The sequence below is a fragment of the Lepidochelys kempii genome, chromosome 11 (genome assembly GCF_965140285.1).
Source record: "Lepidochelys kempii isolate rLepKem1 chromosome 11, rLepKem1.hap1, whole genome shotgun sequence".
NCBI lineage: Eukaryota > Metazoa > Chordata > Testudines > Cheloniidae > Lepidochelys > Lepidochelys kempii.
This window is the reverse complement of record NC_136390.1, coordinates 39,497,101-39,521,864: the sequence shown is the minus strand read 5'-3', so window position 1 is coordinate 39,521,864 and position 24,764 is coordinate 39,497,101. Positions and strand designations below refer to the sequence as shown.

General features: G+C 40.1%; 1 protein-coding gene across 1 annotated transcript in view; it reads right to left on the bottom strand.

Moving 5' to 3' along the window:
• The window catches only part of MYO3B (myosin IIIB), a 265,479-nt gene that overhangs the window by 94,820 nt on the left and 145,895 nt on the right, over window positions 1-24,764 (bottom strand). The window contains exons 22-27 of the mRNA XM_078854729.1: window positions 17,419-17,498; window positions 13,055-13,076; window positions 10,218-10,231; window positions 9,882-9,893; window positions 8,227-8,304; window positions 4,238-4,443 (exon numbers count right to left, since the gene is read on the bottom strand). Coding sequence (XP_078710855.1) covers window positions 4,238-4,443; window positions 8,227-8,304; window positions 9,882-9,893; window positions 10,218-10,231; window positions 13,055-13,076; window positions 17,419-17,498 — 412 coding nt within the window. The remainder of the gene's footprint in view (window positions 1-4,237; window positions 4,444-8,226; window positions 8,305-9,881; window positions 9,894-10,217; window positions 10,232-13,054; window positions 13,077-17,418; window positions 17,499-24,764) is intronic.

Here is a 24,764-nt window from a genome sequence, read left to right as displayed (position 1 = left end):
GCTTCGAGCAGGGGGTTGGACTAGATGACCTTCTGGGGTCCCTTCCAACCCTGATATTCTATGATTCTATGATACTATTCAGTTGTGTTTATAGGGCTAGTGGTTTACTTCTTTCTTACTTCAAGGGAAGGGATATACACAGATATATATTTTATAACAGATGGTTGTATCCTTGGTTAAGGAAGCAGTGTGTGAATGGGTGAGAATTAAGCTCTTTTTCACTATCTGTTTTTAAACCCAATAAACTATCTTCCAGGGCTGCAACACCGTGAAATAATCTGTGCTACTTGAAAACAGAAGACAGTAAAGAATAACATTAAACAAGAATTTATCTTTTATTTACCTCCACCTGATAAACCCTGAATGACTCTGCTCCCTGACTTTGATTGTTTTGTCCTCAGATTTCCTGCTAAGAGTTTACAAAACACCACTATTGAACAGGAAGATAAGAAGCACACCTATTTGTTTAATAACATCAAGGGGAAAAAACCTGCTGGCTCATCCATTTTGTTGTTATGTTGCTCAAAAGGATCAAAATACCAATTAACTTGCTGGCTTAGAAAATCTTTGATATCCTCAGATTTACTGACATTTTGAAACTCTTGTTCTTAATAGCTTTTTGATTATGAAAAAAGAAGTGCCAATCTGTTTAGCATTTGACCTGTTTTCTCAAATATTTTTATGTCTTCAACTACTTCAATGCCTAAAATCACTTGACTAGTTAAGGGAGCCTGCTTTCTCTTCTACCTATGAATTTTTTTAAGCATTGCTAATTTTTTTTAAGTAGGGGATATGGAAATTGTTTTAAGAGAAGTAGGAAGGTGTAGACTAAAGACAAGGCTGGAGCAAGAAATTTCTGGCCTGTATTCTGAGCTCAAATACTGAGTCCCCTATGGTGTTGGGCAAATCAATTATCTCTTGGCCCTCATTTTCCCTACTTAGATTCTCTTCACTAGAAAATTACATCAAGTTAGACCACAAACCTAAGGACCCTTTGACAAGATGTTAAACATGACTTGCACCTGTCTGCACTGATGGCAAAGCTGCAGTTGACATTATGACAGGTTTCAGAGTGGTAGCTGGGTTAGTCTGTGTTAGACTTACCATGGCTTTTCAAGGTTGTGTTCTCACACTGTAAATTTATAGAGAGGAGAAGCCTGCTGATAATACTGGCCCTGTTCTCCATTCAATTTACAGCTACATTTCAAGGGAGGTAATCCTGATGTACTCAGGAGTAAATGAGAGAAGAATCAAGCCCACTAAGTCTCCCTCATCTCTCTTCAAAAGTGCTTTGAGTATTAGTTAATGTTCATAAAACACTACAAAGATGATGGGTCTGGTATAACCTCAGTGAAATCAATGGAATTACACCAATGTAAAACTGGTATAATGAGTGAAGAATTAGACTCGAAAAGTAGAGTGTTTTCAGTGAACAGAGAACTCTTCCTACCTGAAAAATGTGTTTCTTGCTCTCTTCCTTCACAATCTATTTTCCTATTGTATATTCATTAAATGTATGGCTACACTACACAGCTTTTAGCAACATGACTGTGCCACTATAGCTGTGCTGCTAAAACCCACGCAGTATAGATCCTGTTTGTCTGCAGGAGAGAGCTCTCCCGCTGACAAAAAGCTTCCCCGCCCCAGGAGCAGCAGTGGCTCCTGCTGACAAAGTGCTGCTCATATCAGCGCTTTTCGCTGGTAAAACTTTTGTTGTTCGGGGTGTGTGTTTGTGTGTTTTTAACACCCCTGAACAACAAAAGTTTTGCCGACAAAGTGCCAGTGGGGACATGCCCTTAGCATAAAAAGTCATTAAAGATTTAGCCCCTATTAGTTAGTGATTGTTTATGACCTGATCCTGATTTTCTTTGAATGGATTCATTATTCACGAGTATTCTCTGTATCGCCTGGATGATCAGTTTTCAGACTGTGCATTATTTCTGAAGTCTTTGCTTTAGCTATTCACTGCTAACGTTGTCACCTGGTACTGGGTCTGATCCCTGACTAGACGACAAATATTTTAAACAGGAGAATAATGAATAGCAAATAATTCACAGATTCAGAGATTTTAAAGCTAGAAGGGACCATTAGGACCATTTAATCTGACTCCTGCGTAACACAGACCATGGAATTTCACCCAGTGATTCCTGCATTAAGCCCATAACTTCTGTCTGAGCATCTTTTAGAAAGACATCCAGGTTTGATTTACATATAATTAATTATGGTCTTCCAGTACAAATGTTCAGGTCAATAAACACTTGTGTTAAAATTCATGATGCTTCCAGGACACACAAACATTTTCACAAATATCCAGAGGCTGTCAGAATGCTCACAAGTCCTAGCTATAACTACACCAATATAGTTAAACCAAGATAATTATAACCCCCCCATATGGACACTCTTATTCCAAAATAGGCCCTCATTCCTGAAGAAGTGGCTTTTTCAGTGTAGCTTAAACCCCTTCCAAAGTGATATAAACGAAGCCAAAAATTCTATTCAATTCTACAGGATTAAGTCTACATGGGGAGTTACATTGTTATCTCAATTTAAATTCGCACTTTAACTCAGACTGCTATAACTTTCTTATGTAGGAAAACCCATTACAAATCAAACACTGTTTTTAGTCACAAAAACATTTATAAATCATCTTTTACATTCATCTAGCTGAATGTGCAATATCCGCAGCGCCACTGCGATGTTGTCATGTGGCAGAAATCACCAATGGTGAAAAATGTCTGATGGGGTGTGGTTAGTTTTTTGCCACTATTTGATTAGTGCTGTGCAGACAGCTTGAGACAGAGGCCTTGTCTCACTACAAAGTTTTGTCGGCAAAAGTTATGCCGCTTTAATCAAAACCGCTGTTGCATGTCCACTAGGAACTGGGGGGGAGGGTTAGTCTGTGTCTAGGTCTAGGTCTTTGTGTCTGCAGAGTGCATCCACACTAATTGCTCTTGCATCAACACAGAGAGCAGTGCATTGTGGGTAGCTTTCCCACTGTGCAACTGGCTGCAGGGTGCTTTGGGAAGAGTTTGCAATGCCTCATGGGGCAGGTGCAGTGTCACATGATGCAGGTTTCTCAATCCCATGGTCCAAGGGCCATCCTAGTAGATTGTCAGCCCCAGCCCCCTTTTCAGCTGAAGTGTGGGGTGGGGGAGGGAGAGGAGAGTGGTGTGTCTGGGGTGGGGGAGACAGCAGGCTGACCGACCTATCCGGAGGCAGGGAGTGGGGACACCCCCCACGTCAGCCCCCAGCTCTGCTCAGCACAGCAGTCTCTCCCAAAACAGCCCGCTCTGTCTGCCTGCCTGTGGTTCTGTGATTCCCTCAGAGTTCTCCCACAGCCTCCTCAGCTGCCCTGAGCGGCATCCTAAGCAGCTCTGTGAGCCCTCCATGCTGAGGAATGTCAAAGCAGCACAGCAGACCCCTCCCCCCCCCCCCCCCCCCCCCCAGTTCCTAGTGCTGGGCAGAACAGGAGCATTCCAGGCTAATGGTTTGCTCTTTGTTCCCCAAAGGGAGCAGCAGGCTCAGCTGTCAGATACTTGGAGCTTTGTAAGGGGAGGGGCACATGCCTGCAGGGCAGCAGAAATCAAAACAGTGAGCAGAGTGGTCATGGCAGGTATTGTGGGATACTGGTGGAAGCCAGTTCTGTCAAAACAAACAGTGTCTACACCGATGCTTTGTTGCTTTAACTTTGCCACAAAAAGCGCTATGCCTCTCATTGAGGTGGTTTTGTTTTGCAGCCAAAAATCACTTTGTAGTATGTACACCTCTCCTGTTTTGTCGGCAAAAGGCAGCTTTTGCTGACAAAACTTTGTAGTATAGACAAGGCTGAACACGCTGCTCTGAGAGATTTTGTATAAAGGTTTGTGTTAATCCATTTCTAACCATATGCATAGTCTTTTTATAATGGTTGAAGGTGATTAATTTCCCTGTACTTGTAATATAAGTGTTCATTTACACATCACTACTACAGGGACACGTGATGGGGATATTTTTTTGTATAGAGCATTAAGAGCTTGATTCTGGTCTCACACTGGTTTTATACCAGTGTAGCTTCATTGACCTCAGCAGGGTTATGCCGGTTTTCAGTGTTGTAACTGGGAGCAGAATCAGGCCCTAAGTGTACAATCCAAGATTTACTGAATCTTCTGCATTCAAACACACAGTGTGTCCAAGAATGCACAGTCTGCTGAATGGAGTCTTAAAGGGAGAATCATATTACAAAAGAGACCTGTTTTACCTTTTCACAAACTCTTCAAAGAGGATGCGGTGAGAATAACCTTGTTGACGTATCTTGACAGTTTCTAGAATTCCTGTGTACCGTAGCTGTACTAGAACTCTTTCTTGGGAAAATTTCAGCGCCTCTCGGTCATCATTTGGTTTAATGCAGCGGACAAAGTGAGGTTGTCCAACCACCATTTTGGATAAAAGATCCATCAAGGAATACTAACAATGAAAGCAAAAAAACCATACAATTGACAAGAGACCCCAGTACACTTATTTTAAAGAAGCAATAAATATCCATAACTATATGTACATGCCTGAAGATATCACATAGAAAGGCTGGGAAATTATTTCTTTTTCTAATAAAATGTTTTGATTAATTTTTTTTCATTTTCATTCAAGCTTTTCTTTGACTTTTTTCATTTTTACCTAAGCACCGAACATCCAAAAACCAATCCCAACCCTACCCCCAGTTTTCAGATGCCACAAAACAACCTAAATTATTTTAACAGTTATTGGAAACTGAAATTTTTTAGTTGTTTGAGGAACACACTAAAACTTTTGATGAAAATTGATTTTTGTTGCAAATTTCCATTTAGACATTTTCTGTTGAAAAATTCAATTTTTACAAAATTTCGACGAATCTAACATCCAACATATTTGGACAAGCAATATTACAAACAACATACCAAATTGTACTAGAATGAAAAATATATTTAAGTAATTAAAATATTTGCTACTCATGGGTACTTGTATATAAGTGGATACCCCTGTTACAACCTAGCTCAGTACCCCATTTTCTGGTCACCAATCTGTCGCAAGTGGACCCAATCACTGAATCCCATGCTAATCCAAGCCAATTTGATCTATATAGAGTCTAGTCACTGTTTCTAGCTCTGGGTCTACATGGCACATTCCCAGGATCAAACCTGTTGTTTGACAACCTTCTTTAGGATGTAGGTACTGCCACTCAGCTGGTCTAGACCTCAAAATCAGTATCTCAGACCTCCTGACCCCCCTCAGTTGCTTACGTATGCTTCCCCAGAGTTCCATCTAGGCTGTGGCCAGTCTGGGCTTTTAGTTCAACCATTTCAGGGACAATATAGCAGACCAGCAAGGAATACAGGCTTAGCAAATGAACTTCTTAACCACAGAAACTTTACCCTTAAAACATTTGAGAGTTACAGATCTTTGAAGACAGAATTCCTGAGGTGCACTCTCCCCTGACCTGATCTCACCCCTTCTGTAAGTATGATGCCTGTCAGTAGTGCAGGTTAGGCATTCACTCCTGCTCTCATCCTCCTGCAAGTCTTTCCTACATGTGACGATGGTCAGGCCCCCCGTACAGAGCAACACCCTGCTCTTAAGTAGGGTCTCTGTTTCTATGTCATGTGCTTAACTTTGAAACCTTCAGCCCCTGCCGACCATGCTTGCCCTGCCCCCGCCTTCACTGTCCCCACTCCCACAAATCCCTATATAGAAAAAAATATTGTTTCAAGGTGTGGGGCAACAGTTTAGAGATGATCAAAGTTAAATGGCCCCAGTTTTCAGTCTTGATGGATTCTCAGTGATAGTTCTTTAATGAGGGGTCAAGTATCCTTCCTGGGCAGGGCAGCTGTCTGTAAAGCATAAAGTTAAGTTGCCCTCAGGCAAGTTGAGCCACAGTTCAATACATAATACAAAATGGAGTTCAGCATTTGATAAAGACATACCCCACTCTTATAACTCTTCCAGCACAACTCCCACCCACAGTCATGAAATTTCTGGACTTTCAAACTACAGAAGCAGTGCTTTTGGAAAGGGCAATTTCATACCAGTGATTCCAATACTGATGCGCCATCTTGGCCCCCATTCACAAGGTATTTGATCATGTATCTAATTTCAACCGAGAGTTCCAGGGACAGCAATAAATATAGTCCCAGCAGCTACTCACATGTTTAAAATTACACTCACATACTTCAAATACCTTGCCAAATCAGGTCCCAATAAAGAAAACCTTTAGAGAGTTTGACGTGCTCAGACTTACATACCCCAGGATACATAGACAAGGTATTATTATTGAGCTTGAAGTAAAAGTAACTAATAGTCTAGAAGTAAATCAAATATAATAATTTCTTTACTATGAAGCTTAATCTAAACTATACAATCAAGAGCTGGCGGAATAGTGGAAAACATTTTTGGTTTTCAAAAATACCATATACAACTTAATAAGGTTCCTGCCTCCTTGTTAGTCACTATTTGAAAACATTCCTGTGAATGGATGTTACTCAGAGGTGAAAGTAAGCTGGAATGGTGTTGGAGGACTATAAGAGTGGGGTATGTCTTTATCAGATGATGAACTCCATTTTGTATTATGTATTGAACTGTGGCTCAACTTGCCTGAGGGCAACCTAACATAAGCAAGAGCTGGTACACAGCCGGCCATACTGGCAGCGGGCAGCTTCCCCAGGCTGGCAATTTAAAAGGACCCTGGCCCTTTAAATCACCCCCAGAGCCCTGCTGCAGGAGCCCTGGGGTAGCAGCAGTGGCCAGAGCCCCAGGGCCTTTAAATCACCTCCAGAGCCTCGGGTCTTCCAGCTGCCACTGCTGCTGCCGTTACCATGGGGCTCTAGCAGTGATTTAAAGGGCCCAGGGCTCCTGGCTGCTGCTACTGGAGCCCCAGGGGTAGCAGTGGGGATTTAAAGGTCCCGGGAATTTAAAGGTCTGGCCCCTTCCACCTGAGCCCCCCCACCCTCCTTTTTCAGGACCCTGGCCCTGCATACCAGTAAGTTCCTTAAGTTACTTTCACCCCTGATGTTACTTAATTAATGGTTAAGAAACAGCTGCCCTTTATGCAAATACCTATGTTTACATGCAAAGAAGTGTATTTGTGAATGAACAGTATTGGCATTTGGCTGTGAGCAAGAGGACAGTTAATTACGTTCCTGCTTTAGAGTTGCAATCAGCCATTCAGGGAGCAGAAACAATAACATATTGCTTAGATAAACAATCACTCCTTCTAACGGTGAACAGTTCAATTGAACAGTTTCCAAACAACCCAGAGGAAACTGTTTCTCCAAATCATCCAGCAAACAATTTTGAACAACAAATACTTCACTGAAATCAGGATCAGTTTACAAAATATCTGTGAACAGTAAAAAGAGGAAAAATATTGGGCCAAATCCTTGGGTACTGCCAGAATCCACAGAGCACAGGCAGGTGGGTGTGCCACGGGGGCATAAAGCTTCCACTAGAAGTGCCCTGATCCTGGTTCTGTGCTGTAGTGTACACTTCTTCCAATATGCGCTGGGTTTCAGTAGCTTGGGAGCTGCTCTAGGCGATGCTGGCCGACAATGACCACATGAAACCAACAAAATAACCCAGGATCAGAATGTCTTAGGAGTGTTCTGACCAGACTCCCTCTTAATAACCACCTCACCCCGTCCGTACCAATCTGATTGTAATAAATTCACCTGCACGGTCTATGTTAACTCAATCACAGAATTATTACAGACAGACAGACGACCTTTATCTTCTGTAATGGTGCTTGCAAAAATGGATTGACTTTACTTATTTATTAACACACATACGGCCAGTATTTTTAAAAAGTAGGCCCACTTGCACAAGCAAAGATGCCAGGACAATTGAATAATTGCAATTATAATATTTGTATGCACAAATACAACTGCACCCTCAGTTTTGGGTGCTAAACAGGCCTTAATTCTTGGCCCATAGTGTTTTAGAGGGAGAATATTCAACTGCAGGTCATCATGAAGTCATAGACTGCAAGTCACTGTCTAGGCCCTAGATCCTAGTACCAGTATATTTTTGGCCAGTTCTGAGAAGCACCATGGTCAAGTGATGAGAAAGAGCAAGAAAAAGAGTCAGACTTCTGTAGGTCTAGTGAGGCATCACAGTGGACGAGGGATACGCTCTTATCCACCGCTCTCACTTCGCCGCACAAATGCTAGATTAATCATCTGTTCATGTAATCAAAATGCACTTTGTAAAGTTTACATTTTATACCCTAAAATAAGAAGCCACGGTTTGCCTCTTCATGTTGGTTGTTTCCTCTGGGTGTCGCATCATCTCCATTGTGTCAATCTGGAAATACAAACTCAGACATCAGTGGTGTTTTACAGACCTTCTTGGATCCCAAATCTGAGAGCAAAGTACAATATTTATCAAGATCATTCTTTTGTGTATATATACATTTTCAATGGTTCATTAGAAACCTATATTTACACATGGCAAGTTCCCTAAGAGGTGCTGAACACTCAATTCTTACTTACTTCAGTAGGAATTGTGGGGGCTCTGCAGCTCTCAGGTCTTGGCCTGCAGAATTTCAGTCTTGTTAATCCATTTGTCAACATTGCCCTTCAGAACAGAGAAGAGCCCAGACAATAATCTTTTATCCCCATCCCCTCTTTGAGCATTGTCCACTCTGATGCAATGGAACTTGGATCCGATTCACCATGGTTTGGATTTGGGTTTTGCAAGCCCAAATCTTCTGATCTGAACCACTGAAATATTAATAATTCAGGTAAAATGGAATTCAGATCCACGCAACCCCTTGCTTGGGTTGTACAAAACTAAAATCTGACCCACGCAGCATTGCAGAAACAAAAGGTGGTGTCTTCTGCCCTTCTCTATCCTGAGAGAATATAAAACAGTGACCATCTGAAGAATGTGCAGGCTACTTATTCTCCACAGGGTATCATTGGCACCTCTCAAGTGAGCACTACACTACGGTATAGAAACAAAGTACCAAATCACCAAATTACTAAAGTAGTGAGTAGAAAGCAGAAAAAACACTGGGAATCCATTCAGCAAATTTACTAAGAATTTGTAGATCTTTTATAAAAAGAAAAGGAGGACTTGTGGCACCTTAGAAAATAACAAATTTATTTGAGCATAAGCTTTCATGAGCTACAGCACACTTCATTGGATGCATGCAGTGGAAAATACAGTGGGGAGATTTATATACACAGAGAACATGAAACAATGGGTGTTACCATACACACTGTAATGAGAGTGATCACTTAAGGTGAGCTATTACCAGCAGGAGAGCGACGGGGGGGGGTAGGGGGGAAATCTTTTTGTAATGATAATCAAGGTGGGCCATTTCCAGCAGTTGACAAGAACGTCTGAGGTACAGCGGGTGGGGGGGGGGGGACTATATAGAGTGCTTCCGCCGATGTGCACGGGCTGAAATTGTGGAAAAGCAGCATCACTTGCCCCATAACCTCAGCCGTGCAGAAAACAATGCCATCTGCAGCCTCAGAAACAACTCTGACATCATAATCAAAAAGGCTGACAAAGGAGGTACTGTCGTCATCATGAACAGGTCGGAATATGAACAAGAGGCTGCTCGGCAGCTCTCCAACACCACTTTCTACAAGCCATTACCCTCTGATCCCACTGAGGGTTACCAAAAGAAACTACAGCATTTGCTCAAGAAACTCCCTGAAAAAGCACAAGAACAAATCCACACAGACACATCCCTGGAACCCCAACCAGGGGTATTCTATCTGCTACCCAAGATCCATAAACCTGGAAATCCTGGACACCCCATCATCTCAGGCATTGGCACCCTGACAGCAGGATTGTCTGGCTGTGTAGACTCCCTCCTCAGGCCGTAAGCTACCAGCACTCCCAGCTATCTTCGAGACACCACTGACTTCCGGAGGAAACTACAATCCATCGGTGATCTTCCTGAAAACACCATCCTAGCCACTATGGATGTAGAAGCCCTCTACACCAACATTCCACACAAAGATGGACTACAAGGCGTCAAGAACAGTATCCCCGATAATGTCACAGCAAACCTGGTGGCTGAACTTTGTGACTTTGTCCTCACCCATAACTATTTCACATTTGGGGACAATGTATACCTTCAAATCAGCGGCACTGCTGTGGGTACCCACATGGCCCCACAGTATGCCAACATTTTTATGGCTGACTTAAAACAAAGCTTCCTCAGCTCTCGTCCCCCAATGCCCCTACTCTACTTGCACTACATTGATGACATCTTCATCATCTGGACCCACGGAAAAGAAGCACTTGAGGAATTCCACCATGATTTCAACAATTTCTATCCCACCATCAACCTCAGCCTGGACCAGTCCTCCCAAGAGATCCACTTCCTGGACACTACAGTGCTAATAAGCGATGGTCACATAAACACCACCCTATACCGAAAACCTACTGACCACTATGCCTACCTATATGCCTCCAGCTTTCACCCAGACCACACCATACGATCCATTGTCTACAGCCAAGCTCTACGATACAACTGCATTTGCTCCAATACCTCAGACAGAGACAAACACCTACAAGATCTCTATCAAGCATTCTTACAACTACAATACCCACCTACTGAAATGAACAAACAGACTGACAGAGCCAGAAGAGTACCCAGAAGTTACCTACTAGAGGACAGGCCCAACAAAGAAAATAACAGAACGCCACTAGCCATCACCTTCAGCCCCCAACTAAAATCGCTCCAACGCATCCTCAAGGATCTACAACCTATCCTGAAGGACGACCCATCACTCTCACAGCTCTTGGGAGACAGGCCAGTCCTTGCTTACAGACAGCCCCCTAACCTGAAGCAAATACTCACCAGCAACCACACACCACACAACAAAACCACTAACCCAGGAACCTATCCTTGCAACAAAGCCCGTTGCCAACTGTGTCCACATATCTATTCAGGGGACACCATCACAGGGCCTAATCACATCAGCCACACTATCAGAGGCTCATTCACCTGCACATCTACCAATGTGATATGTGCCAGCAATGCCCCTCTGCCATGTACATTGGCCAAACTGGACAGTCTCTACGTAAAAGAATAAATGGACACAAATCAGACGTCAAGAATTATAACATTCAAAAACCAGTCGGAGAACACTTCAATCTATTTGGGCACTTGATTACAGACCTAAAAGTGGCAATTCTTCAACAAAAAGATGTCAAAAACAGACTCCAACGAGAGACTGCTGAATTGGAATTAATTTGCAAGCTGGATACAATTAACTTAGGCTTGAATAAGACTGGGAGTGGATGGGTCATTACACAAAGTAAAACTATTTCCCCATGTTTATCCCCTCTCCGCTGTACCTCAGACGTTCTTGTCAACCGCTGGAAATGGCCCACCTTGATTATCACTACAAAAGGTCCCCCCTTCCTCGCCCTCCCCCCCCCCCCGCACTCCTGCTGGTAATAGCTCACCTTACCTGATCACTCTTGTTACAGTATGTATGGTAACACCCATTGTTTCATGTTCTCTGTGTATATAAATCTCCCCACTGTATTTTCCACTGAATGCATCCGATGAAGTGAGCTGTAGCTCATGAAAGCTTATGCTCAAATAAATTTGTTAGTCTCTAGGTGCCACAAGTCCTCCCTTTCTTTTTGCAGATACAGACTAATGCGGCTGCTACTCTGAAAATAGATCTCTTATGTTTCCATGAATTACTTAAAGTTGGTTAAAAACAAAAAATATTTTTAAAAAATAACCAAACACTAACGATTTTGAACATCTTGAAAGAAGAAAAGAAAGATTAGTACAATAAGTTCTTTGGTTCCAAGCTATGTATTGAAGCATTTTATTATTTTTATTATTGTTTTATTATTATTTTTACCCATTACTGTTACAGTTCCACCCCAAGATTTCCACTCATATACTCTTTCCCGACAGTGCAATGCAGGCTGAAGTGCCATCCTTTAAAAACAAAGATCCATTCTGCCCAAATCTGCTGACTGTCTATTTAGATGTTAAAGACCTCCTAGCACTTAGTGAAGCATATGGTATAAGCTCAGTGTACCAGCCAGCATTACTTCTTTCACTAAAATTTTTCTTATTTTCAAAGTTGTTTATGTGGTATAACAGACCACATAACAGCTGCCATGTTTGCCTTTGTATTACCAGTATCCAATTTGTTACCTTGTAATGTGCTTTGAGACAGCTCATGTATGAAAGGCTCTACATAAAAAATCCACATAGGTACCACTCTTCTCTTCTATAAACTAAAATGCCAAAGCATTTTAGTTTATAGAAGATGTTAGAATTTCAGTGAAATACAGTTTAACATCCTGTTTTCCCCTAACCACAGGCAAGGACTCACACTTACAGGTACAACTATAGGGTATAATAGAAATGACCAGGCAATTGCTGATTTTCAATGGACCCATTAAGTGTAGGTGACACCTCTTTCACCCCAACATTGATTACTCCTGTCTGATAGCTGGGTCTTGTCTCAACCCCCTTCCTTAAGCAACAAACTGTACTTCACCTATATCTTCCTGCCAGGACAAGGACTCCCTCCAATCCTGTTAATCCAGCCTTTTACTAAATCATCACAGATTGCTAAACACTTCTCACTGAGTCAGGGTCTCAGTTTTGGATTCTCTGCATGGTAACACAGCTCTGGGTCCATGGAGCAGTCACTAAAATACATTTACCTTGGAAACTGATTTTAAAAAAGAGTTCCTGCCCCAAACCACTGGGAGGAAAAAATCTGACTGTTTTTAACTCTTCCTGTAAATAAAATGAAACGTTGATGAAGGTCAGGAAGTAAACTGTAAAACAGCTGCCCTGTTTTTGTAATGCACAGAAAAATTACCACTCTCAGTTAATTAAATAATATGTAAGAGATAATGAGGGCACAGAACACAGAAGTATTTGCCTACCCACTGTTAGGATTGCTATTACAGTAAAAGCTTTGTTATCCAACATGTTGGGGAAATGGGGGGTGCTGGTTAGTCAAAAATTCTGGTTAACTAAGAGCTATACTTACCAATGGAGGGAGGGAGTTTGGGTGCAGGAGGGGGCTCAGGGCTGGGGCACAGGAGGGGGCGTGGGGCACGGGCTCTGGGCGGGAGTTTGGGTGTACGAAGAGGCTTGGGGCAGGGGATTAGGGTGCGGAAGGGGTTTTGGGGTGCTGGATCCAGGCAGTGCTCACCTTGGGTGGGTTCCTGCAAGGGGCAACCTATCCCTGCTGCTCCTAGGCAGAGATGCAGCCAGGTGGCTCTGCATGCTGCCTCTGCATGCAGGCGCCGCCCCTGCAGCTCCCATTGGCCGTGGTTCTCGACCAATGGGAGCTGCACACCCAGTGCTCAGGGCAAGGGCAGTGCGCAGACCCGCCTGGCCATGCCTCTGCCTAGGAGCAGCAGGGATATGTAGCCCCTTGCTGGGAGCTGCCCAAAGTGAGCGCTGCCTGGATCCGGACACTTTGCAACCCTATTGAAGATTTGTATTGGGAGATATCAGAAATGGTGGTTTCTAGAGCTTTCTGGTTGGTAAAGTGCCAGATAACACAGCTTTTACTGTAATTACCCTCTGTGACTGTTTAGATGCCCAGCAATTCTATGTTTCACCCAGCTGAACTGCCATTGCTCAAAATACCACCTTCTTGGCATTTCGGCAAAGAACATGTCATAAATATAAAGGGAAGGGGCTAAGAAGCTCTGATACAGTACTGTAAAATCCTCTTACCTGTAAAGGGTTAAGAAGCTCAAGTAATCTGGCTGGCGCCTGACCAAAATGACCAATAAGGGGACAAGATACTTCAAATCTGGGAGTGGAGGGAGGGGGTGTCTGTGTGATGCCTCTGCCAGGGACAGATCAAGAAAGCAAGCAATCCAACTCCTATAGAGTTAGTAAGTAATCTAGCTAAAATATGCATTAGATTTTCTTTTGTTTTTGGCTTGTGAAATTCGCTGTGCTGGAGGGAATGTGTATTCCTGGTTTTTTGCTTCTTTTTGTAACTTAAAGTTTTGCCTAGAGGAATCCTCTATATTTTGAATCTGACTGCCTGTAAGATTATCTTCCATTCTAATCTTACAGAGTTGTTCTTTTATCTTTTTTTTGTTCTTCTAATAAAGTTCTGTTTTTTAAGAATCTGATTGGGTTTTTTGGGTCCTAAAAACCCAAGGCTGGTCTGTGCTCATCTTGTTTATTCTCAAGCCTTCCCCAAGAAAGCTTTTTTTGGGTGGGAAGATATCTCCAAGTGGTCTCTTCCCTGATTCTTTGTTAAATCGCTTGGTGGTGGCAGCATACTGAATCCCAGATATGGGGAATTTTGTGTCTTGGGAAAGTTTTAACCTAAGCTGGTAGAAATAAGCATAGGGGGTCTTTCATGAGGGTCCCCACATCTGTACCCCAGAGTTCAGAGTGGGAAAGGAACCCTGACAGACCACCAATAGAGGGTAGATATGGACAGCAAGTATATTGTTCCTCACACATCTCAATTATACTGTCGATACAGCTGTTCTTATGAAAATCAAACCAGAATTTGTGAATGACAATAACCAGGGTTACCAATCACAGGCAGATTGTGTTGCTCTATTACAGCTCAACAAAATTACACAAAACAACCAGCACACAGCTTGCTTGGAGCATTAACAACATTTTAGTGCTCACTTGCTCTGTGGCAGTTTACCATCTGCTCTGAACAGGTGGCATTTGTATAAACTATGAACGTTTGAACCAAATAATGCTATTGTCAGCACATGGGCTACACTTACTGGACTTCGCTTCACTGATTATTTCCAAAGCTTAAGCCCACTCTTTGTAACTCTAAAAATAGTTGCAGAAAGATTATTGTTCTCAATAAAGTAACTGTGTGTCTTACCTTGAGGAGATATTTAGGAGACTGCATGCAAAATATAAAGGAAATGAAGCCCTAAGTAGTATTAGATCAAGAAAACAGACTTTACATTGGGAAATAAATCAAAAGGAAAGATTGGATTTAGGCTACAGATGGTACAAAGGCAACTAGATTCCATTAAAGGTGACAGTATGGTTTTATAATCTGTGATGCTCTCCATTGCCCAAAGTTGTGTAGGCATCTTATATCAATAGAATAAAAGATCTCTATGAAGTATGATATTTATTTTTAAGTTGCTAAAGGAAAGACCCTGCTACATAGCACAGGAGAAATGCTTCATCAGCCCAGATAACATCAAACGTTTCGGGAGGTCATGTGATGATGTAAATATCGATGTTCTAGTCAGAGCAGCATGGATGTCAATTGGAGGGACGGGGAAGAGTTTTAGAACTATTTTGGCCAGGCAACTATTTTGAGCATTCCTATCTGAACTACAGACTAAGGTCACATAGGAGACAGGGCCACACTATTGAGCTCTGGCTGTTTAGGCAAAGGGGATAGGGAAAAGTTGCTACTACAATTAGTGTTACCTCTGAGAGGTGTAAGGATGCAAAGCGCCTCTCAATAGTGAGGTACCATAAAGGTCAGTACAACAAACGGGCTTCTGTTCCTACAGTCATTTTTATTTCTAAAGAATCCATCTTGAATGCCCAACAGGGTGTGCTGAGTCCAAAGGTGCAAGTATAAGCAGGTAGACAGACACATTGGGCCAGATTCTTGTTTACACTAAGCCTTCTTTATACTGCTCTGGCAATGTAAAAACACCTTAAAGTTACATTTACACCCCCTGAAGGGCACTTTACACACTGACTATAAATGATAATCAGGGCCAAGGTCTGCAGTGCCTCAGGAAAGGGCAGGTGTGAAGTTTATTTAAGGTCTTGTCTATATGGGAACATTTTTTTAGTATAAACTAAGGTGTGAATTTAAGCCAACATAGTCAGTCCATTGTTCAGACACCCTTATTACAGTATAAGAGTAGTTTTTTTCCGTTTAGCTTACGTCACTTGGGAAGTTAAACTGAAAAAATCCTCTTACACTGAACTAAGACTGTCCACAAGGCTGCTGCTGGTGGTGGGGATAGCAGTAAAACTATATCATAAAAACTGGTAAAACTTTCCCATGTAGACAAGGCCCTAGTGTTGGAAGTAAAACAGACTATTCACCTAAACAGAAAAAAATAAAAACAAAAAACAGCACCCATAGATTCTTCTTCTTTCAATGGAGCTGTAAATGCATTTCTCGAATAGTTGCATGGACTAAGAACTGGCTTTAAATTATTTCAGTCACATGGGCCAGCATCCTTTTCGGTAGGTTCTTTTTTTTTTTTAATCCAATTCAAGGATAAATAGTTTAAATATTATTTAGTTTAACTGAATGCTTTTGCTAAAGCTGCCAAGACAAAGTTGCTCTGATCCACCCACGCAGAATCAGTAAAATGTATACAGAGATGACTAACAGTGGTTGGAGCTGAAACTGGAAAGACAATGTGGGTATAAGTGCTATCTTGCAAGGAAATCCGATAGGGTATTGTCTTCCCTTCAGCACTAAACAAGTTTATACCAGTGAGAGAATAAATCTCTGAAATCTGAGTCTATATTTGCAGGTATAGTGAAGCGTACCAGCTCCAGGAAGATATATGAATGGCCATAAAAGGCCCGGGGGGGGGGAATCAAAACAAAACAAGCCTGGAAGGATGGTCGTTGTTATTACCACTGTTTATTAATAATATGCATTGTAGGCATAGACAAAAAATAAGCAAACAAAACCCAAACAGTAATATACCTCACCAGCAGACTGATAGAATATATAGGGAAGGACCAGGAATAACTGCCTGAATTCTTAATACTATCAACCTGATGCATAGAGTTCTCTCCCTTATTGCCTGAGCTTGGTGTAACAAATTTTATTAATGGTCAGAAAATTATCACATCCTTTTAGAATCTTGCCACAGTATTTACTTGATGAAATCTAGCAGCAACTAATTCCATAGTTCCATTGTATGTTCCATTAAGAAGCATGTCCTTTCAGTGGTTCCATATTGATTGTCCATCTCTTTCAAATGTTTTTGCCTTAAAGGCAGGATAAAGCAGAGGAATGGGTCAGTTTTCTATTTTGCCTTCATAATGTTGAATACTCCAACCAAAGTCCAACCAATTAAATCTCCTTTTCAGGCTATACACTCCTGGGGTGAAATCCTGGCCCCACTGAAGTCCATGGATGTTTTGACATTGGCTTCAATGGAGCCAAGATTTCATCCTTAGTCTTTTCAATCTGTTGTCATATATAAATTCCATCACTTCTCTAACCGTATCTGTTAGTGTTTGCTGGACTCTTTAATGGGCTGGTGACCAAAACTGGATACAGTAATCCAGATCAAGGTGCATATTTTCTGAAATAGGGCCAGATTCTCAGCTGATATAAATCCGCCCATTGTGGATTTACAGCAACTGCATATCTTGTCTGTAGTTCCACAATAATATTTGCTGACTTAAATTTCTTCCCTTTTGCAAATGCCTCCAGGAAATATAATACTACTAACCTTGATGCGCCCAGCACTAAATTGTGGAGGCAAAGACCTAGATGCTGCTGTCACTCTGGCTCTTGCCTGTGCCAAGTTACCTGTTAAAAGAGATGGAAACACAAATTGAAAGAACAGTTGCTGTTTCACTCAGAGAAGGGAAAATCTGAAAGATGAGAAAGTAGTCTAAGTAGCAGCACTAAGAATGCTACCAGATATAACCACACTTCTTCTGCTGAACCCAGATAATCATAGATCCTCCACATCACTGAGCATTCAGCTGTGGTAGGGGTAACAAAAGAGAGATACCAGGGTGCAGTGTTGATTTAAGAGGAAAAAAGTCGGTGATAAGGAGGCTTGTCATTGGCCGTAGCGTACAGAGTTGATGAAAGCAGCAGCACAAAGGCATAACAGCTCAGTTGCTAGTAATCAATTTATCAGTGAATCATTCAAAGTTTTGAGAGAGAAAGAGCAGAAATAAAGCTATCCAGTAAGAAATCACATTGATCCCTGATGTGCGTCAATGGCATCTAAAATCACAAACTAATGAAAGAGGTGATAAAACAATCTCTTTTTTTGATCTTTGGACACACAGGCCTGCTTAATCCTGAATGATATTGTCTTTTGGGATTTTTAAAGACTGACTGTACTCCTTGGTCAAGACCACACTGTTTTGCTGTGGAGTCAATTGAATGACATGTTTACATTTTTTAAAAGTACAGTGTGAATCACCCAAAACATTTCAGCTTTATTTGCAGAATAACAAAATAACTTTTCAAAATAAAGGTTCAGAGAAGAGAGAGGAAGTGATGTGGACTGTGCATACATATGCAAGACACACCATATATTTTAAAGTTTTAGCAAGTCTAGCACAAGATGTCCAAATGTTTTCTCTGGCTATATCTTCAGAGGCTAAACTGTGATTAATAGCATTGAAAAAACCCTTTGAAGCAGGATTGGTGACATCAAAGTCCTAATCCATGGGTGGCAGGATTTTTATAATGAGTGGGAAGCATTTTAACACATTTCAAAGGATTTACAACATGAATAAACAATAGACCTCTGCAGATGTACCACACACACCTTTCAGAAACATAAAACATAAATAAGTTTCCATTTTAATTTAAATGTAAATAAAGTGTTAACACTTCTCTCAGGTGGTAAGTGCCTTGTTTGCATCACTCCAGAGTTTAGCTATTTGCTTTACAGAAGACTTGTAACTCCAAACATTTTTCAGGGTTTTGCTAAAGTATACATTATATAACTGGTAAGGAAGTCAAATGAAATACACAAAAAGCAAAGAATATTTATTTAAAAGTACTTATCCCACAGGGAAATTGCGAGAGTACATTACCCACATTAAACTGAAAAGAACCTTTGACAGTCTGTTGTCTCACTTCCCTTCTAACAAGGAAACTGACAACCTTCTGAAAACAATCTGGAGGCTGACACTCGAAATTTGGAGATTACATGCTCAGGAGCAATTCAAACACTTTGGACATTTATTCACTCAATGTCTTTTTGTGTTAAGGTCCTGGCATAGAGGACGGTGACACAATACTGCACAAAAATGATACATTCTGTCCAGTCCAAACACAAAATGTGTCAATGTTTTCAGAACTTGTTTTGGAATGTAACTTTTAGATGCTAACAAATCTGAGCCTGTTTTGAAAATCTGCTACAAAACTAAGGACAAAACCTGGACATTTTTCTCCTAATCGTAACAAAATTTCTCAACATGAGCTAATAGCTGGCAATTCTCACATAACAATGTTTCCTCTTATTGAAATGTACTTTTGGTTAAAAATGACTGGGGGTGTTGGAGCGGGAGGGGAATAAGAGTTTCGGCTTTTTATTATATAAGGCTGAAAACATGGAAAAGCGTTTTGTTTGATTTGGTTTCATTTGTTTTTTTGGCTTGGGTTTTACAACAGCCATTCAGGTCCTGTTTAGGCTGGAAAGTCATGAACTGGAGAACTAGTATCAGTACACAAGGATAAAAGTTAAGCAATAGAGAGGGGAAGGAAACGTAAGTTGGATTTGTTCAAAACTGTTTGGTTTTTGTTTGCTTTTATTAAAGCATATCAAACTTCAATGGCTAATTAACACGTTGGATAAATGATGTTTTTGTTAAAGGTTCAATTATGATTGTAGAGCTCACAGCCAACATCCTAGCTCCAGACATCCTCCATCAAAATTCAGACTAAACCTGACATTCCTGATAAGGCAATAAACAAGCAGGGGGAAAAAAGCAGACATAACCTTTCAGGCCTTCTTTACACATCATAAGGAAGAAAAAAATGGAACAAGGCCAATTTAAAAAAAAATCCTACTTATTTTATTGGTTGGTTATTTTCAGGTTAGGGATAGATCAGAGCTGCAAATTCAGGTCCATATTTCAAACGTCCTAAAGTTCTAAAGTGTTAAATTCTAGGAGCTTGGTTCCAACTCATCTCTTGTATTTTTTTTTAAATCTGATATGTTATTATTTGTGTATGAAAATTAATTTGCTGTGCATTTACAATATTTTTCCAGTGTGCACACTAATTCCATTAAATATTAATCAAATACAACTTTATACCATTCCAACAGCGTTCTCTTTATAAATAGATTTTAAAAAAAATCTCTGTTTCTGGGGCTGTGGAACAATTATGATAACTGGACATCTTCTTTGAGCTTGTAATAAAATAACAATATAATAGCACTTTTACAAAGTGCTTTTCATGAGTAGATTTCAAAATGCTTTCTAAAGGAGATCAGTATCATTACTGCCATTTTACAGCTGGGGAAACTGAGGTACAGGGAGGTGAAGTGACTTGCCCAAGGCCACCCAGGAGACGAGTGACCAAGCCAGGAACAGACCCAGATTTCCCAAGTCCCACTCTAATACTCTATCAATTAGGCCATTTTATAGAGCTCTGACAAACATTATTGGGTCATTTACTATTATTGGTGGTTTTATCTATCTCTGAAAATGAATAAATGAAAATTTATTTTAAAACTTTGGGGAATATGTTAAGGACTGTACTTTAAGGTCAAAAGAATGATTTGTTTTTGTAGAGAATTTCAGGTTATTGAACTTACCACTTAAGAAACAGGTTTATCTGCTACTTGCTACGAGGAGAAACAGAGAGATTCTGATCCTCCTAACACTACTATAAAGCCCCACACTGCAGTCTTAACATCAGCATAATTACTACTGAATTCAATTAGATATTTGCCTTGAATTGAATTTAATTGATTTAATTGAATATTAAGAGACCAGCAGAGTCCATTCCAGTTAAATTTTTCCACATACCGTGGGAGAACTGAAACATGGGTCTATATGTTCTGTCTAGAACAAACTTTGAATACTCCCTGAGTTGTAGTTACACACCTAGAAGATATATGATTGCTTCATAATGAATGTAGCGAAGTCGATGGTCATCCTCACTAAGATTATTATCCTGTGTTATTTGCTTCCTGTTTTATTAGCTCTGTGACTGATGGACTCTTATTTTGTTACTGGCTCTTTAGACCATTGGTGCATGTATATGATTTTCCATGATACTGCACTGACTGATAATGATGTTTAAAATCAACAAAAAGTTTGTTTACAATAAATAATTCAAGCATTTATAATGTACAATGCACAGAATGTGTGATTCTGTCTAAATACAGTGTGGCTGAAAGAGACTGCCAAGTCAAAAAATAAGATTCACACACAGTGATCTGCTGCCTCTTCTAGAACTGTTGATTTTATTTATTTTTACTGGCAAAAGCAATAGCAATTCTAGGCCAAATATAAGACCCCCTTTTACGTTTATGAATTCGTATCCATTCTTATTTTGGACTTCATTTTGTATTTCAAATGAGCTCCTATATAATTACTACATAATGGACAGCAGCTTCAGTCAAATTGAAAGAAAGTTTTTATTAGGATTTTCCAAACCAAATACAAAATAATGCTTTAAATAAAGGTTTGTGACCCAATAATCTCAGAAACTCAAGTTCAGGAAAGTAACTCCTTCACCTATACCTTTAAAACTAACAAACAGAACAAGCCTTCTTTGCAAATCACTCCACATAAAAAAAAGTGATAGACAAGAATTAATATGGGGTTTATTCCCTGATCAGTAAATATTAGAAGCTGTGCTCTCTGCATTTGATTTTCATTTACAATGTCATTTATTACTTTACACACCAAAATAATTAAATTTTATTCCACCTTATGAATAATATCAATATTTGAAGAATAAAAGTTTTTAGATAATATCACAGCCAGTTAAAACGTCCCATGTGTTCCTGGAAAGGTTAAACTGATTAAAGACAGCACTGTTTCTTTTAGAAGCCTAGCTTCCCACATACAGCATTACAGACAATCTAGAGGAAACAGAGTATCTGCAGGTGTAGATGTGTTTAAATAAAATATTGCTTACATTAAATCAAAATCCATAAAATGGGGAAATTAAAGTGACTAAAAATTAGAATTTTTCCTAAACTACCAACATGGATGTTTAATTAGCAAAAGAGGGAGCACTGCCTAGTGGTTACATAAGAACAGCCACGCTGGCTCAGACCAGTGGTCCATCTAACCCAGTATTTTGTCTTCTGATTGTGGTCAATGCCAGGTCCTTCAGAGGGAATGAACAGAATAGGCAATCATCAAGTGGTCCATCCCCTGTCATCCACTCCCAGCTCCTGGCAAAATACAAGACTATGGCCCCCGTCCTGAAAACATGCATATGTTTAACTTAACTTCAGTGGGACTACTTACATGAATCATGGTAAGATCCTCCTGCCTTAGAGTTTGCAGGATCAGAGCCCAGAGACTCTGAGACTGACTTGCTGTGACCTTGAGGGAGTCACTTAACCTCTCTATTCTCAGTTATCCCTTCTGTACAAAAGAGCTAACAATGCCACTAGGGTTTAGGTAGGCTTCATTCATTAATCTTTGCAAAGTGCTTTGAGAGCCTTCTACAGAAGGTGTTGGAGTCATGCAAAGACTGTATTATTATGTAGATGCTTATCCAGACTCCTTTTGTCAGAAACTGTGCTGGAAATTTCACAAGTACAGGCTTTCTTTCAAATACCCTCTTTAGTGCTGGCTCATTTCAACCATGTAAGAAAGACAATACTGTCAAAATACCCTGCCTCCTCGTTCCACCTAAAGCCAAGTAGCACAGGTTTTGAAAAAGAACTATAAAAAATTCACTAGATGTTTATAAACTGCAATAAAGATCAGGGTTTTCTTTTTTCAGGTTCAGTGTCGGTAGTGTTATCTAGTTGTTAGAAAGAGAGGACTCCTGGGAGTCACATGACTCCTGGGTTCCAAGCCTGATGAGTTGTTTATTTTGCATGATCATCATTTTTTCCAACTGTAATATAGATAGCATAATACCTACTTGCTTCAATGAGGCCATAGTGCTTAATTAAGGATTATAAGAGCTTTACTATTCTCAGATGGCAAATGCTACAATATCTAAATAAATATTAGTAAGCATTACAATAATCATTTGCGTCAGTTCTGATCTGATTTGAAATGGTTCATCTATTCCTTTAAAAAGGGGCAAGGATAACATTGTTCTTTTAGCAAAATATTTACTTTCTGAAGTGAAATTGACTCAGAGCAAAACATCTTAATGACAATGTCACCATACCTATACTGACTGTATCAGGAACATTACTGAAACCTGAAGCTACAATATAGGAGGCATAGCACAAGCTCTTCCCTTATCTCCATCTATTTTATTAATTTCATTCATGCTTGTTCCTAGATACGGAAGGGGCATTTTAAATATCAAGTAATATAATATGGTGGGGAATAGCAAAATGCATTCATATTTCATTGACACTGCTTCTAATCACAGCTAACACTTGCATCCTGTAAGAGGTACAGTCAGACCATGTCTTTGACATACAGAGATTCTTTTCTGCCTTTCCTTTTAGTACATTTTATCTTGCCTAAGGAAGTCGACTGCTTATCTCTATAATGCATTTTCATCTTCTGCTACTGTAAAAGGTTAAGCTTCTCTGAGCTAGACAATAAAGGAATACATGTCATTTTTTATTGGGTGCTCATTTGAATCTGGTCACTGACTATCAAAACTCGATTGAGTCACTGAAGCCATTTAAGTTAATCTGTCTGCAGTAAAATAGCTAAGAATCCAATTTTCATGCATATTAAACATTTTACATACAGATATAATATTTATATAAATACTATATATATAGGATAGATTGTTTGTCAACACACACACCAGATACTGCAGCCTCAGATACTATACTGGAAAATACAGTGTACTTTCTCCCCAAAATGAGTTATCAGTCCTGTTGAAGTCCCTAGAAGTAAACAGAGATCCTAACCAGTTTTTCAAAATCAGAACTGTACAAACAGCATGGGAACCATGATATTTTAGTAACAGTAGTATGTATCTATGTGTGTATATATAGCTCCGAAATTATGATTACTATCTCCACAGTACATAATATGTAAATGATCTTTGTAGACAAATAAAAATGACAAGCCCCATGCCACAACAGTTTGAGCCTAACAGTTTGAGCCTTTGGTTCTCATTTACACAAAGGCCTCTTTACACCACTCTGGTAGCATAAAGGGGTCTAAAAGTGGGCATAAATGAAAATTACACTAACTTTAAAACCACTTTCCATTGCCAAAGTGGTGTAAAGGGGCCTTATTCTAAATAAGAATTAGGCCCTAAAGGCTTCCTTGTGCAGACTTCCCATAGACTTGGGCAAGTCACTTAGCCTCTCTCTGCCTCAGTTCCCCATCTGTAAAATGGGGAAAATAGCAGTGCCATGCCTTGCACAGGTGTTGCAAGGAAAAATACATTAAAGATTGAGAAGTATTTTGAGATCTACTGATGAAAAGCACTATATAAGAGCAAATTATTATTGTTATTTGTCAATGACCAGGCCCTAAATTAGACATAGCACACCAATGGCTGGCAAACAAAGGAAATTATGGGAAGCAAGAGGTTTACATTAAATACATTAAATAATATGAATGATTTTGTTATGTAAGCATATTGGTCATTTCTGTTTTGAAATCATCATTTTACTGGAATAAATTAATTTGTAATTTAAAGGAATAAAGTTATCAAAAAGAGTAGAGAGTGACAGAATAGATGCCAACCAGCCAATTGTTTCAAAATACACAAACTTACCTCAATAATGAGGTTTTTATTTTCAAATTGACCGCTAGGATTGGTTTCATTGACCAGGACACAGTGATCAACTCATTGGTCAAATAGCAGTATTACAACGGTTATTCTGAAGAACGTGAATTAATTATAACAGCTAGATTAGTTGAGTACCTGTGGAATCTGACCAAGAGCTAGTTGTCTGAGGCTCAAACCAGACAAGAC